The sequence below is a fragment of the Peromyscus eremicus genome, chromosome 17 (assembly GCF_949786415.1).
Source record: "Peromyscus eremicus chromosome 17, PerEre_H2_v1, whole genome shotgun sequence".
In the NCBI taxonomy this organism is placed as follows: Eukaryota; Metazoa; Chordata; class Mammalia; order Rodentia; family Cricetidae; genus Peromyscus; species Peromyscus eremicus.
The window spans coordinates 55,462,736-55,480,415 of NC_081433.1; the positions used below are offsets into that span (position 1 = coordinate 55,462,736).

The 17,680-nt window shown below is 40.3% G+C and overlaps 1 protein-coding gene and 1 long non-coding RNA gene across 9 annotated transcripts in view; one reads left to right on the forward strand and one right to left on the reverse strand.

Moving 5' to 3' along the window:
* Positions 1-17,680, reverse strand: part of Psd3 (pleckstrin and Sec7 domain containing 3) — a 383,054-nt gene that overhangs the window by 217,806 nt on the left and 147,568 nt on the right. The window contains exon 1 of one of the 8 annotated variants that reach the window (XM_059244230.1): positions 1,862-2,074. The exons of the other annotated variants lie outside the window; for them this stretch is intronic. Coding sequence (XP_059100213.1) covers positions 1,862-1,893 — 32 coding nt within the window. The 5' untranslated portion in view covers positions 1,894-2,074. Of the gene's footprint in view, positions 1-1,861; positions 2,075-17,680 lie in introns of those variants that run through there. 8 annotated transcript variants of the gene reach the window in all.
* LOC131894081 (uncharacterized) lies at positions 2,435-8,346 on the forward strand. The gene is made up of 3 exons (XR_009374840.1): positions 2,435-2,553; positions 4,579-4,693; positions 7,395-8,346. It is a non-coding gene; the product is annotated as an uncharacterized LOC131894081 (long non-coding RNA).

Consider the following 17,680-nt stretch of genomic DNA (forward strand, 5'->3'; position numbering starts at 1 on the left):
GTTGTAATATAAAACTTACCCCAACATGCTTTTGTACTCATACATTAAATTCAATCCTATACTCCTCTTTTCTACCATACACCTCTAAGTGGATCTGTTAACCATGTGTGATTTTCTATTGCTATGTTTTGTTCTTTTATAAAGTATTTGCAAACAAGTCTCATCACACAATATTAGCAAAGCCCCTTGTATCAATGTTACCACCTTCCTCCGAAACGTAGTTAAGTCCCGGGAAACTGCTAAAATACCAGTGAGAGATGGGTTTCCGAAATTATTTCAATATTTTATCTCTAATATTTTATTTATTTACTCTATTTTTGAGTCATGGTTCTATTATGTAGTCCTGGCTGGCCAAGAACATACTATATAAACCACACTGGACTGAAAGGCACAGAGATCCTCCTGTCTCTGTCTCCTGAGTGCTGGGATTAAAGTAAAGGCATGTGCCACCAACCCTGGATGGATTTCATTTACCAAAACGTCAATTTTTAATAAAAATTTTAATTTAACAACTGTCCAGTCATTGGTTGACTGTTTCCCTAAATAGCAGCTCCTCCTCAGCCCACGATCAACAGGACCCAGATCTAAGAGCGGAGAGCAGAGGCATGGGCTATGATGTCAGACTGCCTTTTACATCCACCTCTGTGAAAACTCGACTCAGTGCACAGGTCAACTTACTTGTTCCCAGTAAAGACCACAGGGCAAGTTCAGAGCACAAAAACTGGAGGACCAGACCCATAGTAATCATTCTCACCTTCAAGTCAAATTACAAACCATTGTCAACGGCAAACAATGAGCTAAAGAGAAATGGACCTAGACAAACAAGGATAAATGGTAACATTTCTTAAACAATAAGCCACCTTCAATTTCCAACAGAAAATACCTACAATAATAACTAACTGCTTCCCTAGGATGATCTCATCCTAAAATGAATATAATATTTCATTGATTTCATTCTGAACCTACTTAGAAAGTTAAAACTGCCAATCATTGTGTGAAAACTTCATATTTAACTAGAACATATTTATATAAATAAACTCAGAAATTTCATATTAAGGGAAAGTCATAGTTTTTACCACATCAGTAGTAGAATGTAAAATATCCCAAGAATAAGGCTGGTTACAATCAAATAAGTTTATACATATACATACATAAATACTAACACACATATATACATACACATATGTATACACATATAAGTATGCGTACACATGCACACTCACACACATACAAACATAAACACATTCACTTACACTTTCTTTGTGGAGTTGTGTTTCCACAAGTTTTCTAATAGTCTTTCTCTCCATAATAGCTATAATGTAGTAGAAACAAATACCAAAGAAAGAATTTTCTTTATCAGCACACCAATTACTGTTCATTTCTCAGAACGCTCATGGCTTTTTTTTTATTAATCACTTCATGCAAGAAATGGGATCTAATAACTTGATACACTCAGACCGATTTTGTTCAAATGTAAGTATAAATTTGAAAACAATACTAATAAAGCTCCTGGTTATTTTTCTCACAGTCCTCATGTCCTCTATCTGCTTCTTCCTTCTATTCTCTTGCCCAACGAAGCTGACTTCACTCTATCTTCCTCGTGGAGGTTGGGACGGGGAAGAAAGATGTGACTGTAAAATCTATGTACATCTGACTTTTCTGGGTCTTCTTTTAAAACAATAAATAAATAACTTTCAGTAAACAGAGAAAATGAGGAGCAAAGTAACAATAAACTCCTTCTTTCCTAGATGTCTTCAATCTGTCTTTTTTTTTTTCACAGCTTGTGAGATTACGTGAACCAAACAGAAAATGTTTGTTTTTAAACTGAAATCCTCACAATATGATGACAATACAAACTCACCAGCAATGAAGTACACACAATGTAATCCCCATGACAATGGCTAAGGCACGTCTGGGCCATCCTTCTTACTGAAGCTCCTCCTTCTTCTTTCCTTCACTCTAACTCCAGTTCTGCTCAACTACCCAGCCTTCCAAGGATTTGACCCCTGTGAGGTCATGTTACTATGACCTCACATTCTCAGCCCTGTTTACTGTTGGGGTTTCTGTAACGCTTTTACAGCTCCAATAAAAACAGGACCCAGAACACAGGGGCCACTGTGTATGAAGAGAAAAACAAAGCAGCCCTGCCTTGTTCACACTTGATAAAGCAGACTGGATGAGCCCTCAAGGGAGATAACACCCCATTCTTTCCCCTATATACACGAAACTGTGTCCCTGTAGTCTGTCGAATAGTAGATGTTTTCAGTGGTAAGATGTCTCCCTTTTGTGTATTTCAGTCTCATTCCTGCTTGTCTTTGCAGTCTCATAAAAGTAAGATCTCTACCAATTACTTAAGTGTCCCCACTCCTGTACTCTAGGAAACGCTTAAGTGGAGGCTTTATTTCCCACAGCCAAGTAACCATGGCAACTCCCAACAATCCAAATCAGATCATGGAGTGTGATCACTATGCCTTCCTAGAACCTTTTATTCTTAACAGGTTGCTAGATTTTTCCAAATCAAAGTAATAAAATGCCCAGGTGTCTAACTTTCAGGTAAGTACAAAATAGTGATTCGTGTATACATCTTTACTAGTGCAAGAACGTATTTAAACTATTTAAAAAAAAATCACTATCTTAAACTCGAGATTAACTAGGCATTCTATATTTTGTCTGACAACCTTATTTTCAAATTTGTTCAAAACTTAAAGAGCTGTAACGATGGTGTTCCTATCATTGGGTTCACAATGATACCCTCTGAGGATGTTTTGACTTCCTTCTGTGACTTACTTCGTAGTTCTGCTAGGCTTCTGTTATTTGCTCAAGACTTGCAGTTGCTGATAGTGAACTGAATCTCCTCTAATGCCCTCTCTATACAAGTGGAAAGCCTTTTCCATGAGTTTTCAGTGTTCTCTCCTAGCCACCCTACCACCACAATGTAATTATATGCCCACTTTACAAAACTCTTACTCAAGACAAAAGTTCTTATCCCAGAGCATGATATACAAGGCCCAACACAAGCAGACAATAACTTCTCCTTTAGAGTCATATTCTACCTTTTTTGAGAACTTGGAATCTATGGAGAACCCCATCAAGCCTCTTGTTTACTCTTTAGTTGTGTTTTGTTTACTGAAATACTCCAAGTCCTTGATCCATTACTGGTCCATCATCAGGAACCTGATAAGCATTTGTGAGGACATTCATATTAGAAGATGGCTAGTAGTAGCCACTGATTAGCATACAGCATGAAGAATTGGGTCCTAGAGTCCCATTGCCCATGCCCAGCCCCTCCCCAAAGCTCTCCTATAGGTAAGAGGTTCCCTTCTGCCTATTTTCTAAGACTCTTGGGTGAGCAGCCTGTAGGCAGCACTTAGCTGAGTGACTGGAACACAGTGAGTGCTGATCCAGTGTAAGATGATAACAGGTGAATAGTATTACTAGAGGTGAGTGTTACTATTAGAGGTGCATGGCAGTTCTGAGTGATGTGTTGTTTATATTTCTGTGAGGACTGTATTCTGTACTGTCTCTGCATACCTGGGAAACAAATGCCATAAACAACCATGGCCAACAGGATATCATTTTCTTTCTCACAGGCAGCTTATGGTTGATGATTTTGCATGTACTTCACAATGCCCTTAACACTCATGTTCACTGACTTGCCTTCCTACCAAGAATATAGCTTTTGATAGGAAACAAGGAGGACCCTAAGAGGGACGTACAGATCACCTTGGGATTGGGAAACAGAGATCTCCATGAGTAAACTGGGGATGGGGGGCAATAGAGAGGAGGGAATGGGGGATGACAACATGAGGGAATGGGATGGTCCAAGCTGGGGAAGGGACAGAGTGGGAGAGCAATGAAAGAGTTACCTTGATAGAGGGAGACATTATGGGGTAAGGGAGAAATCTAGTGCTAGGAAAATTCTCAGGAATCCACAAGGATGACCCCAGATTAGACTATAGTGGTGAGGGCGCCTGAACTTTCCTACCCTGGTAATCAGACTGGTGAATACCCTAACTGTCATCATAAAGCCTTCATCCAGTAACTGATGGAAGCAGATGCAGAGATCCACAATTAAGCACCAGGCCAAGCTCTGGGAGTTCAGTTGAAGAGAGGGAAGAGGGATTATATGAGCAAGGGGGGTCAAGATCATGATGGGAAAATCCACAGAGACAATTGAACCAAGCTCATAGGAACTCATGAACTTGAGAAGAACAGCTGTGGAACCTGCATGGGACCGGACCTGACCCTCTGCATAAGGGAGACAGTTGTGCAGCTCGGTCTGTTTGAGGGGCCCCTGGCAGTGTGATCAGGATCTATCCCTGGTGCATGAGTTGGATTTCTGAATCTAATTACCTATGGTCGGACACCTTGCTCACCCCTGAGGCAGGGAGGAGGGGCTGGGTCCTGCCTCAACTGAATGTACCAGGCTTTGTTGTTCCTCCATGGGACAACTTACCCTTTTGGAGGAGGGGATGGGGGGTAGGTGGGGGTGGGGGAGCAGTAGAAGGGGATCTGTGGTTGGTATGTAAAATGAATTCAAAAAGTTAAAGAAAAAAGAATATAGCCTCTGAGTTTTAGTTTCAGGGTTCTGTGTGTATCTATTCTGTGGACCTGAAGATGTCAAAGGAGTCCTATGCTGAAGTCATTGTTTGAGAGTTCTTCTGACTTGCCTTTTCTAGACAATGTATCTAAGGTAATGTATCTGTCACCTCCTGCTGATGTCATTTTTTTTCAGTTAGTCATAATGAACTAGAAAGTGTAAGCCACATGTCATTGTTGGTAATAAACTTTAGAAGATGATGGAGGAAACTAATAAAGTGGATTGCCCCAGATATTCCATCCTTCTATTGAGTCATGTCACCCTAGTCTTGTGAATACAAAGTGGAGTTGGCAGCAGCAGCAAGAGAGTCGGGAGTTACGGAAGGCAGTGTTACAAAAGAGTCTTATCCCAAGTAGTCGAAGGATGCAGCAAGTGGAAATACAACAGCATGCTTCTTAGAAAGCTCTTACTTCTCCAGAGCTCTGTAGGATCAGAATTTGCAGAGCTTGGCATGGGGCTGTGGGCATGAAGAGAGGGCAAAGGGAACAATGTAGAAAGGGGTTTTGTGTGTGGTGCTTGGAATATCTCAGTAAAGAAAACACAACTAAAGAGTAAACACGATCGAATAAATCATATATACTTGAAGGCAATATTTGCTATAGTAATATAAGAATCAAAAGAGAACAGGAATCTCAATTTGGGTTACAGGTAAATATATAGAAAGTGGCCACCGGAGGCCTATTTGAAAAGGCAGCATTTGAACTTTAACAGAAATGAAAAACATTCTAGACAGAGAAACCAATCAATTTACAGCCTAGATTCTGGAGCACATGTGAGAACAAGCTAGACCAGTTTAGCTCCATCAGAATGAATGAAGGAGAAGGTTAAGCAACTAGTAAGGCTTATGGGTGTATTCCATAGATTCAAATTTTTCAGTTCACAAAACCTTAATTTATGACTTGTTGTTATACTCTAAGCTCAAAATAATTTTTTAAAAAAACTGCTAACCGTTTTTTTTTTTTCAGGATAATAGTGTACTAACATTAAGTAGACTTAATTTATAGCTACTTGACAAGTACATTTAGGTTGAAATATATTTATTACCAATTAATTGTGCCTGTTGTAATAGTATATGCGCCTATTGACAACTATACAATGTCTCAAAACTTGGGTCAAAGAGAATATTGTTAGACATTTTCTCAGCACTGAGGTTTCATCACAGGAGCTGGAGAAAATACAGGTTCATAAAGTGATGCACAGTCTACTGTGGAAATGAGGAGCTGCAGTTCTTACCGTTCAGTAACACTAGTTTACACAACGACGCTTGAGAGATGCTCGAGACCTCTTAGATGATGGTGTAGTGCATATGGCTAGGTGTATAGTGAGCTATACCACCTTGGTTACGGCAAGGACATGCTATGGTCTTCATACAATGGAATCTCCTGACAATGCATTCTCAGAATGTATCCCTTTAGGCTATGCATGGCTAGGTTTTTAACTAGCAGCAGTTAACATAATGTTTGGGTGATATTATTATAACGTCTGCCTTAAGGACAGTTTCCCTTTCAATGTTGATAACCTGCAAAAGCTTTTTGTGTTCACAGAAAAGTCCTACCATACCTTCAGGACCACTTCATGGTTAAAGTTGTTGTGAGCATATGCCAGTGCTGGAGAAATGGATACAGGTAGATCCCTGGGGCTCACTGGTCAACCATCTTAGCCTAATTAATGACCCCCAGGCCAGGGGGCGTCATGTCTCAAAAAAGGTGTCTTCTGGCCTCCACACATGCACACCTATGCACACATACATGAACATACAAAAGACAGAACAGAAAATTAAGTTTCAATTTGTATTTTTAAAAGGTGAGCCTTTCATTATTTTTGAAAGAATAAAGTATAAGAGACCAAGTGAGAGGCCATAAATATTCCTGGGAAGATACCGTTGCAGGGATAGCAATGGCCATAGTTCCAGGTAGAGGTGATAGAATGGTTTGCTAACAAGTCCTACTTTGAGGTGTGAGAGTAAAAGAGTTAACCTTTCAGGCAGCACAACTTTGGATCTGTCACTAGCCAAGATCCAAAGATCGGGGAGAAAAGCCGTTCTGGCAGAGAGAAGAGATGTTCTGTCTTAAATGAATTAGCCTTGAGATGTCCAAGGAAGCATGCGGATACCGGATATGTGAAACGTTCAGGAAAGATACGGGCCAGTGCCTCACTCCAGGAAGTTCTCAGCTGTCTACTGGCCTTAGGGAAAGCCTTGGCATTTCTCTTTTAAGACCCAAAACGATGCCGAGATGATTCTGGGTCACCACTCAGACCCACATGAAGCCATACTGATCTAGCTTGTTTGGACATCTCAGCGTGCTCCAGCTTTGGGGCCTTTTCACTGGTTGTTCTCTGCCCACAATGCTTTTCATGTCTTTAAAAAGCAGAACTGACTTCTCTTTCAAGCTTTGTTCAAATGCTACTTTTTCAATGAGGCTTCCTCTGACCACTTTTATATGTTATCCACCCATAGACCCAAAATGGGATTGCTGATGCCGCTTGGTTCTTTGATTATACAGCAAATATTGCCTTCAAAGAGTTAGAGAGATGTCTCAGAAGTTAAGAGCATTTGGTACTCTTGCAGAGGACCTGAGTTTGATTCCTAGCACTCACATGGTGGCTCACAACTGTCTACAATTCCAGTTTGAAGGGACCCAATGCCTTCTTCTGACTTCTGTGCTCCTGCACAAATGTGGTGCAAATACATACATTGAGACACACACACACACACACACATAAATTAAATAAATGAATATTTTGAAAAATTGCCTTCAAGCACATATATTTTATTTGTTTGGTGTTTTGGTAGGATCCCTTTAACTTGTAATATGAAGAAAAAACTGAAGGCAGAGAAACCAGATAGGAGGTCAACAGATGAAAACCTGAACTGAGAATTTGCACAAATATGAAGAAAAATCCCGCTCTGAAATGTTGAGAAGGTAAAATGAGGGACACGATGAGCAATGAGATGTATGGGACTGTGCTGAGAGGGGAAGAGGCCAATTTTTACTCAGAAGTTCATGGAATATGAAGCTACCAACAAAACCAGTGAGTTCACAAGAGGAATTAGAGGGCGCATGTTTTAAAGTTCATGCCTACAAAGAAACAAGACAGAAAGCGGAAAGACTATGCATTTGGTTCAGAGAATCGGATAACCATCCACACTTGTTTAAACTCAGCAGCATCCCAGAAGCCACCAGTACCAGAGGACACAATTATCTGGAGAAAGCTGTAGCATTCAACATCACTTAGTATGCCTGAAATGTGCCAACACAGTACATCTAGCAATGTTGCCATTTGAACGAAGTTCTCTTACAGCAGAAGGACCACCTCCCTCTCCCTCCCCTTCACTTCTTAAGAAAGTTTTTAATGATCAGTTTGCCAGAAAAGTAACAATTACTAACTCAGAAGGTGCTTTTGAAAACAAATACCTGCTGGAGAACAGTTACAGAGTGAAAATTCCAACACTGTTTTCACTGACAACCAGGCTGGGATCCTGGGTAATGATGTCCATTATCTCATGCGGTCCCATTCTAAAATGGAAACAACAACTTCACACGGTGATAGAATGGTTAAGTACAAAGATCCATGCAGCACAGTGTCTGGTCAGCTCCCAGCATCAGATCCATTTTCATCACCACTCCCTACCCCTACCACTTCCAACATCAGGGTTACTATGTGTTTATTTTGATGACAGTGTAATACATCGGACACTATGGAAACATCAGTGGCATTTAGTAGGCATTGGCAATTAATTATAAAGACAACTGTCTCAAAATAACCACATTTTTTGTATCAATACAATATTTTCCTAAAAGAAACCTCATGATTTAAAACATGAGAGAAAAAGCTAATTAGTGAAGGTCCTAGGAGATACTTTTCTGTGCAGCATAGAAGCAAAAAGTCTGTCTTTACCATGATGATTTCAATCACTGTCTCCCCTCTTTAAACCTTGATTTACTGGGTCCTACATTCAGCATTCCACTAGAGGGCGCCAGTGTGTACAACAGTGGGCCTCACACTGCTAGACTTACCAAATGAGCACTTTTGCCTCTAAAGCACTGATTTCTAATAAACGAAATTTTTTACCCTAATAGGCATTGATGCTTCTTTATGAAATAAACCCAAAAGAGTCAGGTTTTCACTTTTCTGCATTTGGATTTTTGAGTTTGTTGCTGTTTGTTTTGAGGCAGAGTTCTTGAACTCTTGATCCTGTCTCTTCCTCCAAGCACTGAGAGTACTAGCATGGATCACTAGGCCAGGCTCCTTGTTTTTCTAAGTTGCAGCTCTTTTGTGCCAACTCTCAAATGAGAATGTAGTGTCTATAATATTATCCACTTTAATGAAAACCATACCACGGTAATTTGAAATGAATAATTTTAAAGGAATCATTTCCACATGTCTCACAATCAAATACAAAAACATTGTAAGATCATTATTTACTCAGGAGTTTCTCTGTACAAGTTAAGATCAGTAAACCCTAAATCCAGAGGGTAAGAAAAGAAGCATAACTCATGTAGAGTAGGACTCATCTTTCTAGAAAAATCACAGGATATCATGGGACAGCCTCCTCTGTCCATGCTGAAGTTCAGCTGAATAAGTCAGTATTGTACACTGGTCTCAGAGGCTATATAGCAGAAGGGAGAAGGGGGTTGTGGTGATATTTTTATTTGTGTACCCCAATAAAGGTTATCAGAGGATCAGAGGAAAAAGTCAGCTACTATATTAAACATAGAGGTCAGGCAGTGGTAGCACATGCCCTTAATCCTAGCATTCGGAAGGCAGAGATTCATCCAGGTCTCTGATTTCAAGGATACACTGGGAACAGAGCCAGGTGTGGTGGCACACGCCTTTAATTCCCAGCACTAGTTAACCATAGAGGTCTGGAGGTCTGTACAGACAGACAGGAAGTGATGTAGCTGGGCAGAGAGAGGAAGTAAGAGGGGAGGGACAGAAAGGCATACTCGAAGTAGCTCTCTCTGGAGGCTGAGGAGTTGGTAAGGTGAGGTTGACTGTGGCTTGTCCTATTCTTCTGATCTCTCTGTTTTCACCCCAATATCTGGCTCCAGGTTTTTTATTAATAAGACTTTTTAAGATTCGTCTTACAGGGGGCTGCTTGAAGGGATCTAGGATTGACCAGTGAAGAAGCATAAAAATTTTGCTACAAAATTGGCAGTGGATACTTCAAAAACTAGGCAACCTTTACAGGGGTAATGGCTACAATTTTAAAGTTATATACTGCTTATTAAACAACATTCCTATCACTGAGTTGGTTTATCTATGTCCATCCTTCCTACTTCCTGTTTGGCATACAACTAAAAGCTACACCATGTCTACCAGGACATCCGTCCTCTTGAATTGCAAGCAGGAATCACAGTGTGAGATATGTCCCCTCCCCACTCCAGTTGAGGTTTTCAGTTTTGTATATTTGTGTGTGTACATGTACATGTGGGTACAAGCTCATGTGCATGCATTTGGAGCTCAGAAGACTGCACTCTGTTCCTTTATTTATTGATAAGTCATGAAAATCAAATGATGATGGTACTAAGTTCTTTGCTGTCAATTCTATTTGGGGCAGCATATGCTATTTTGGTAATCTGATTATCTGTATTTAATTCCAGGGGTTTGTATAAGTCTCAAACATTATCATTCAAAATGTTAGAGTAATTCACCCAAATCATTCAATGCCTTTTAAAATATTATTTTCCAGTACAGTGAAGTGAGGACATTTTAAGCATTTCTATTATCCTTAGAGTACCACAAATATACTGGAGATGATTAATAGTAAAATCTGACTTATCTATTTTTCTTTTCTAAAGAAGGGTCATACTGAGTTTGTAAGTGGAAACTGGTTCCCATCTCTGCCTGCTGACCTAAACCCCTCAAGGTGCATATATGAGCCACTTTGAAATTCCTATCTGTGACAAGAAGCTGCAAACCAGAGATGCACCCAGAGCCAGCACGCATCTGGTAACTTGCAGAGAACACACATTTCAGCACACGATTCATTTTAACCCTATTTACCTTGCCTTTTGCCAAAAATGAAAAAAAAATGCATCAGATGATCAACTTCAGATTACTTAAAGTTTGTAAGCACAGATACATTCCCTTGACCTTCCTTCCCTGGGTCCCTAGGAAGTTTATCCTAGCAAATCTGTCCACTTGACAGGGATCTCTAGTTATTCAAATCCATGAAAGGTTTGTTTGTTGTATTTATAGAACATATAAGAAATATCACTCAAGGGATATTATAAAGATATTATAAGGAAGAAAATGAAGAGAGGAGAAAAGAAAGAAAAAAAACGAATCATGTCAACAGACAGAAAAACACCCAAGATGCAAGTCGCACTTACCATCCTGGGACTTGTACCTGGAGGACGCAATCCTTCCCTCTGGGCTGACAGAAAATACTATTTACTTTTGCACTACTCTTAAAATTCATTTTTAAATATCAGCTTCAGCATTGACAGTTCATGGAGACTGTCTTGGTTTGGCATTCTAAACTGCTATAGCAAAAAGGAGGACTGATAAAATAAGCCTCAGGCATCTTATAAACCAATCCCCACAAGCTCTACAAAAGGAACTTTACCATAGCCACTGAAAAAGAAGCACAGGTCAAGTGGCAATAATAGCAAAGGTGTGAGTTCTCTGCTCTGTCATCCCTAGAGGTGTCAGAAGTCCTGTCCTACCAGGAATCAGACTGGCACAGGAGAGCCTAAATTCCACAAGAGGCTGCAAACACAATGCTGCCAGCTTCACGTCACCCAAGGATGACGCCTTTGCACCTTGTCACAATGTTGTCACATGCTGGTCACTTCATAGCAACCAAAATACTTCCAGAAGTAGCCCCCAATTAAATACTGCCCAAGTTTGGGAGAAAGCTCATTCCTGCAGATGAGATACCTGCTCTGTGTTCACCTCACAGTTACAGATGTTTTATACTAAGCACATGTAACACACACACACACACACACACACACACACACACACACACACACACCCTGCCATGTTCACAAATGTTTACTGAAAATGTTTCTAAAGTACTACACACTTAATGAAAGAGAAGTTAAGTGCTTTCTCCTAAAACACCAAGCTCCTGAGATGCACAGCTGGAACTGACTCAAACCTGCCCAGACCCTAGAGCACTGTGCATAGTCAATAATCCATTATATAACTCTAGATAAAATGGAAATAAAGACAAAGTGTCTGGATAAGAGGAAAAGTTACGGACAGACAGACCTACAAATTATGGCCCCGTTTTCAGCTTCAGTTTCCTCATATGAAAATAACAGAATACCATCTGCCTTGAACGGTTAATAGAATTAAAGTTGCCCATCCCAGAGAGTTCCTATTCCTAAAATGTTTTTAAACATTTCAATGGCTTCTGCTTCTTAGAGTTCTTAAGTTTTACAAACCAGAAATAAGGATAAAAGTTTCCCACAACTCCCCAGAGTCAAAGGCCAGCAATTAGCTTATGGCACATATTTTACTCTTTAGAATAAATGCTACAAATAAATGTAGTGTTTGGAGTAGCAATTAAAAAAAATCTAGAAACCAAGATGGCTCATTTAATATGTGACTACAGGCAGAGATCTGAGAGGATCGACTGGAGGCTGATCCATGATAAGAGCAACAGCAGCACAGAGCACTGTAGCCCAGGGTGTCAGGACACACCCAAGTCCACAATCGCACTTTTAGTCAAGTCTCTCAATACAAGAAAACCACTAAAACATTCAGACACACAAACACACCTTTTAACTCTGCAGTAACTGTCAAACACTGGCTCACAGACCCTCTGTGTGATAACTATTCACCTGCTTCCTTACTGCAGTGCTGGTGCATGCTCATTTGTTGGAGGTGACAAACTCACTCAGGCACTAGAATCACTTGGCAATTGTTATACAGTCAACCTACCCAGCCCCATCCCAGACAAGAAGGTTGAAAGTCAATGAGTTATTGACATCTCAAGGAGCACACAGTAGGTTTGGAAATGGCAGCTGTCCTCAGTACAGAGGCCTATACGGCTCTTAACTTTTATTGTACGTGAGAGTTCCCTGGGATACTGGCCAAGAAAAAGCAGATTATGGCATTATCTGTAAATAGTAAGGAGTCACAGGTGCAACCTAGCTTGTGATCTGTAATGGAGAAGGGGTAGTGGGGTGCAACCCAGTTTGTGATTCATAACTAGAAGGGGCAACGGAAAAGACCATGTCTACTGATGCAGGCATCCACATTCTAACCATATTGTCTTTTTGTTTTGTTTTGGTTTTGGTTTTGGTTTTTCTGGGGTTTTTTTTGTTGGTTTCGTTTTATTTTTGAGACAAGATTTCTTTGTGTAGCCTTAGCTGTCCTAGAACTAGCTCTGTAGACCAGGCTGGCCTCAAACTCACAGAGGTCTGCCTGCCTCTGCCTCCCAGAGTGCTGGGATTAAAGGTGTGAGCCACCACCCAACTCACATTATCTCTTATTAGAGGGTAAAAATGTAACAATCATGAAGGGATATAGAGTGTTAGGGTAAAGTAAGTCCTTTACCATGGTAAATATTAACTCAGAAGGTAAAGGGAGGATGAGAAATTATTATTTTACACTTTGAACAAATATCAAAATTTTGAAAGAAGGACTGAGGATGATCTGTGAAGATCGGGTCTCTTCCCTAGCAGTTCATGTCTGACTCTAAAAATACTAAACAAATCAGAGCATCCAACAGGACCTTGCATCAGTTGACTCAGAGCCACTTTATTTGCTCAGATGCTCAAGTTCCCTTGTATTTCCTCTCCTTACAGCAAGAGGCACTAGGCTGTCTAATTTTCCACTAGACCACAGGATACCTGGATATATGAGCGAACACTTTTTTTAGTGTGTCCATAAGGGTGCATCCAAAAGAGACTAGCATTTGAATTTGGAAAATAAATAAAGAATATGTCCCCTTGTCATGTGAATGAGCATCATTCAATTCTCTGTGGGCCTAAATGGAACAAAAGTGGTGAAGAAAGGATAATTCAACGTCTATCTGGTCACTTGAATGCCGAGGTCCACCTTCCTCTTTTCTTGAACTTGATCGGGCTCACAAATGGAACTTGGATGAAGTCTACACTACCAGCTCTGGCTTTCAAACAACCCTTGCCTGGGTCTCTAGCTTGCAGTGATGGATCAAGAGACTTCTCAGCCTCCTTAATCATGAAAAACAATTATAATAAATCCCGTAATAGCTTACTGGATGGATGGGCAGAGAGACAGAAGATGACAAACAGACCATCTCCTGTTGTTGGTATTTCTCTGTCATATGCAAATATACTACACTCTTCACATGAATTCGGCCAATTCTTAGGTCTAAATGGAATTATATCAACAGCAACTGCTCTTCTAACTTCCAAAGTCCAATTTGTTATACTGTTCTTTAAATGCCAAAATATGATGTTATCCTATATTTTCTAAAATGTAATGGCACCCCCTCCTAAAGATCCTTGGAAACTTCCTCTTAGAAGAATAAATAGAAATGTCACCATTAATGAGAGAATGTCATATCACATACAATGATTTCAGTAACATATGTAGCACACTATTTCTGAAGGTTGAAGAAGTCATGTTAACCTTCATAACTTTGGTGATAATTTCTTCTGAAACTCTCTTGACCCTAAAGTCTGAGCTTTGACCAGACCTTACAGCTAAGTTAATACTCTGTCTTGAAACCACTTAAGACTATGTATTTAACCTGCTACCCTACTGTCTACTCAGCCTGTTTAAGTTAAACCTGTTTTTAAGAGAACAATGGAACCAAATGTACTATGCCTTGGATTTCCCATGCAATCAGCTTTACAACATAAGCTAAATGCATAACTTTCATCATTCATATTTTTCCTTGCCTCTGACACAGAGCAATGTATGTGCATATGTATGTATATGCTGTCATAATCATTTGCTGAAAGCAGACAGCATACTTAAAGCAACTTAAACAAAATAAATATGTAATAAATGTTGGAAGCGATGTGTGTACATAGGTTGATGACATGAGATTTTGAAAGCTATTCTGAGTCAGTTAGGATTAGAAATGTAACTTCTTTCCTGTAAAACTCAACTATTTCTATAAAAAAAAGTCCACATTCCTTCCCCTCACCATGTTTTCTGTGCTGTTTAATAAATACAAAACGAAGCCCTTTGTTGGGCACAGGCACGAACACAGATCAGAGAGGCAACAGGGACAGATTAGACATGTGTGTGCACTTGCGCACACACACACACACACACACACACACACACACACACACACACCCCAGACAGAGTACAAACAGGCCAGAAACCACAAACTACAGACAAAAACACAGGGACAGAAGTGGAGAATCCAGATCTGGGCTTGCACTTTGTCAAACTGATCCAAGGGGACGTTTCTGTTTTTGTGGCTTAGTGCAACTTGGATGCATTTTTGTGCCCACTCTTGAGGTTATGTTTGATGCATTAACAGATGCACAGAACCCAAGCAAAGGCCATCTGGAAAGTTTTTGAAGGTTTCTTTTGATGTTTGAAAAACTAACTCTAACCATACACACTGCGGATCAACTTCCATTTTGTACTTAGAACACTAAGACCTATCTATAGCCAGAGGCAGTGTGCTATCGTTCAAACGTACTCTAAGTTCTGGGTGTTGCAATATGATTATCAGTTCATATCAAAGGGATGTGAATAGTTCTAGCATGATGTCATCGATGTCTAATGTCATTGCTAAGGCAAGAGGCTGGAGAGGAAGATCCGGCTGCCTAGTAATCTACAAAGTTCCCCTCTGACATCAGTTGCTGAACAGTCACATCTCATGCTAGACATGACATGAAGGAAGAGCAAAGCATAGCTCCTACCATCAAGGATTTCATGTTCTAAGCTGCTAAGACACACTAAAGTTGTAGAGAAACCAGGGCCTCAGCTGAAGAGGCTAGGCTCTGCACAACCTGAACCTAAAGATGGCTTTACCAGGTGGACAGAAATGAGAGTCCCTTGGTACAGAGACTAGCACAGTCATGTGGCTTTACAAGACACCACTAGGTTACTGAGTTCAGAAGAGTCAGCAAAATACAGGTGTGCAATGCTCAGAAAGGGGAATCAGGGGAAAACTCTTAAGTAAATAAGAAAAGTAACCAGATCTAAGGGAGAACTGGGGCGCTCACAGAAAATGGTACGGTTAAATGAGTCGTAATAACTGCTCTCACTGGTATCTAGCAGTTAAATGCCTTGAAAATGTTAGGAGGGTGAGACTGAAGATGGGGATGCCACTCTTGAGCAGCCGATGCTGGTGTCCACGGAGCAGGCGGCAGGTGAACAGACTCCATACAAGGCAATGAATAATGACTAAGAGAGAAGAAGTAAAACGCAGAACTTCACGGCCAGCTACACGTGACAAACTGAAGAGAAGGGGGAAACAGAGTCAGACTTCAAGGCTTCTGACTGGGACAAGGGAGTGAGTCAATCAGGACTCTTATCTGGCACTGAACCAAGGTAAATATGAGCCAGCCTGTTCAGGAAGGATGTGGACAATGCATTTGACTTTATGATATGAAAATCTGGTGTTCCACATACTTAAATCACTCGGGTCTCATAAACTCCTTATAAAAGGTATAACTATTTTACAAAAACAGACTCGGAGGAGTTAATGAGATACTCCCTGAATTGCATAATTAAAAGTTGCAAGCAATAAAATGACAGGCCAAGTCCTCTGACTCCGAGGCACAGGCGCTCATTTCCTCTTAGCCGACTTGCCAGCGGGCACATATCACCGCCATCTAGTCTTCTGCTTTTCCTAATCTTACTGTCGAAAACAGCCCCAAATCGATAAAAGTCATTCCTAGTCAGACAGCGGGCAGGTTTTTTTTTTCTACTGAATGATTTGTGGCATCTCTTATTAGTAACAAGAAATTCCCCAAATATTTAATATTAAAAGTATAGTCCATTTGTAAGTTATAGCAATAATGAAGTAGCTATAGTCAAGCTTTGATAGTGGATGTCATCTTGAATTAATGATTTAAAAATAGTTACCTTGACAAAGATTTTTTACTATTAAAGGCAAAGCACCTAAAGATTAATAAAATAACAGATCTCCTTCACTGCAGAGAAAGTACAAATTCATTCAAATTACAGAAGCAATCAAGATTCAAGGTTAAAATGTAGCCCAGGAATCTACAGACATTAAAACAACAAGGTTTTATTCTTCTTTTCTATCCAATCACTGTTCTTCCTGAGGTCCACAGATGGAATGGATAACATTCCTTTTCTTTAAAAATACAAACTTCCCAACGCCATGGTTCTTATCCTGCTGCTTCAAACTTGGTGCCCTGAGATTTGCTGCATCTGGCGGGTCCAATCCTGACCTAGAAGCCCATTCCAGTTCTCTTGTTTGCTCTGCAGTGTCTTAGTTCATGCTATGGTTCCTGCAGCCTTCAGGGTCCTCCCCACTTCTACCATGCAGAAATCTATTTATTCCTCAGGGTTCAAATCACATGCCCGTATAAGTTGCTCGAAGCTCTGCTAATATGGCTTTACAACCCCATAGCACTTCGGTTGTTAGCCTCTGATAGGGCACTTCTTTATCATGTCCTGAAATAACAATTATAGATGTGATGTGGGTTAAAAGATGCTTCAAAATGTAAGAGAAATTTTTATGAAAATTTTGTACGCCGGGCAGTGGTGGCGCACACCTTTAATCCTAGCACTCGAGAGGCAGAGCCAGGCGGAACTCTGTGAGTTCGAGGCCAGCCTGGTCTACAGAGCAAGATCCAGGACAGGCACCAAAACAACACAGAGAAACCCTGTCTCGAAAAAACAAAACAAAAAAACAAAAATTTTGTAAACACAATTTTTAAAGATGACATTGTCATAGAGCCCAATGTGGAAAAGAAGTTGCAACTATTTCCTCCCTCCTGAGAGAGCTCTGAAAATTTCAAATCTATTGAACGGATGCACTCTAGCCAGATTCTCAGGCTCTGGAGACCTTGTTGTTGTAGATTGTGTTAGGTGCTAATGCTTAGGTTTGTGTTGTATTCCTATTATCAACTCTTAGAGGTCTATATCCTAAATAGATCCACTATGAATGAACTGTGCCTTGCAGCAAGCTTT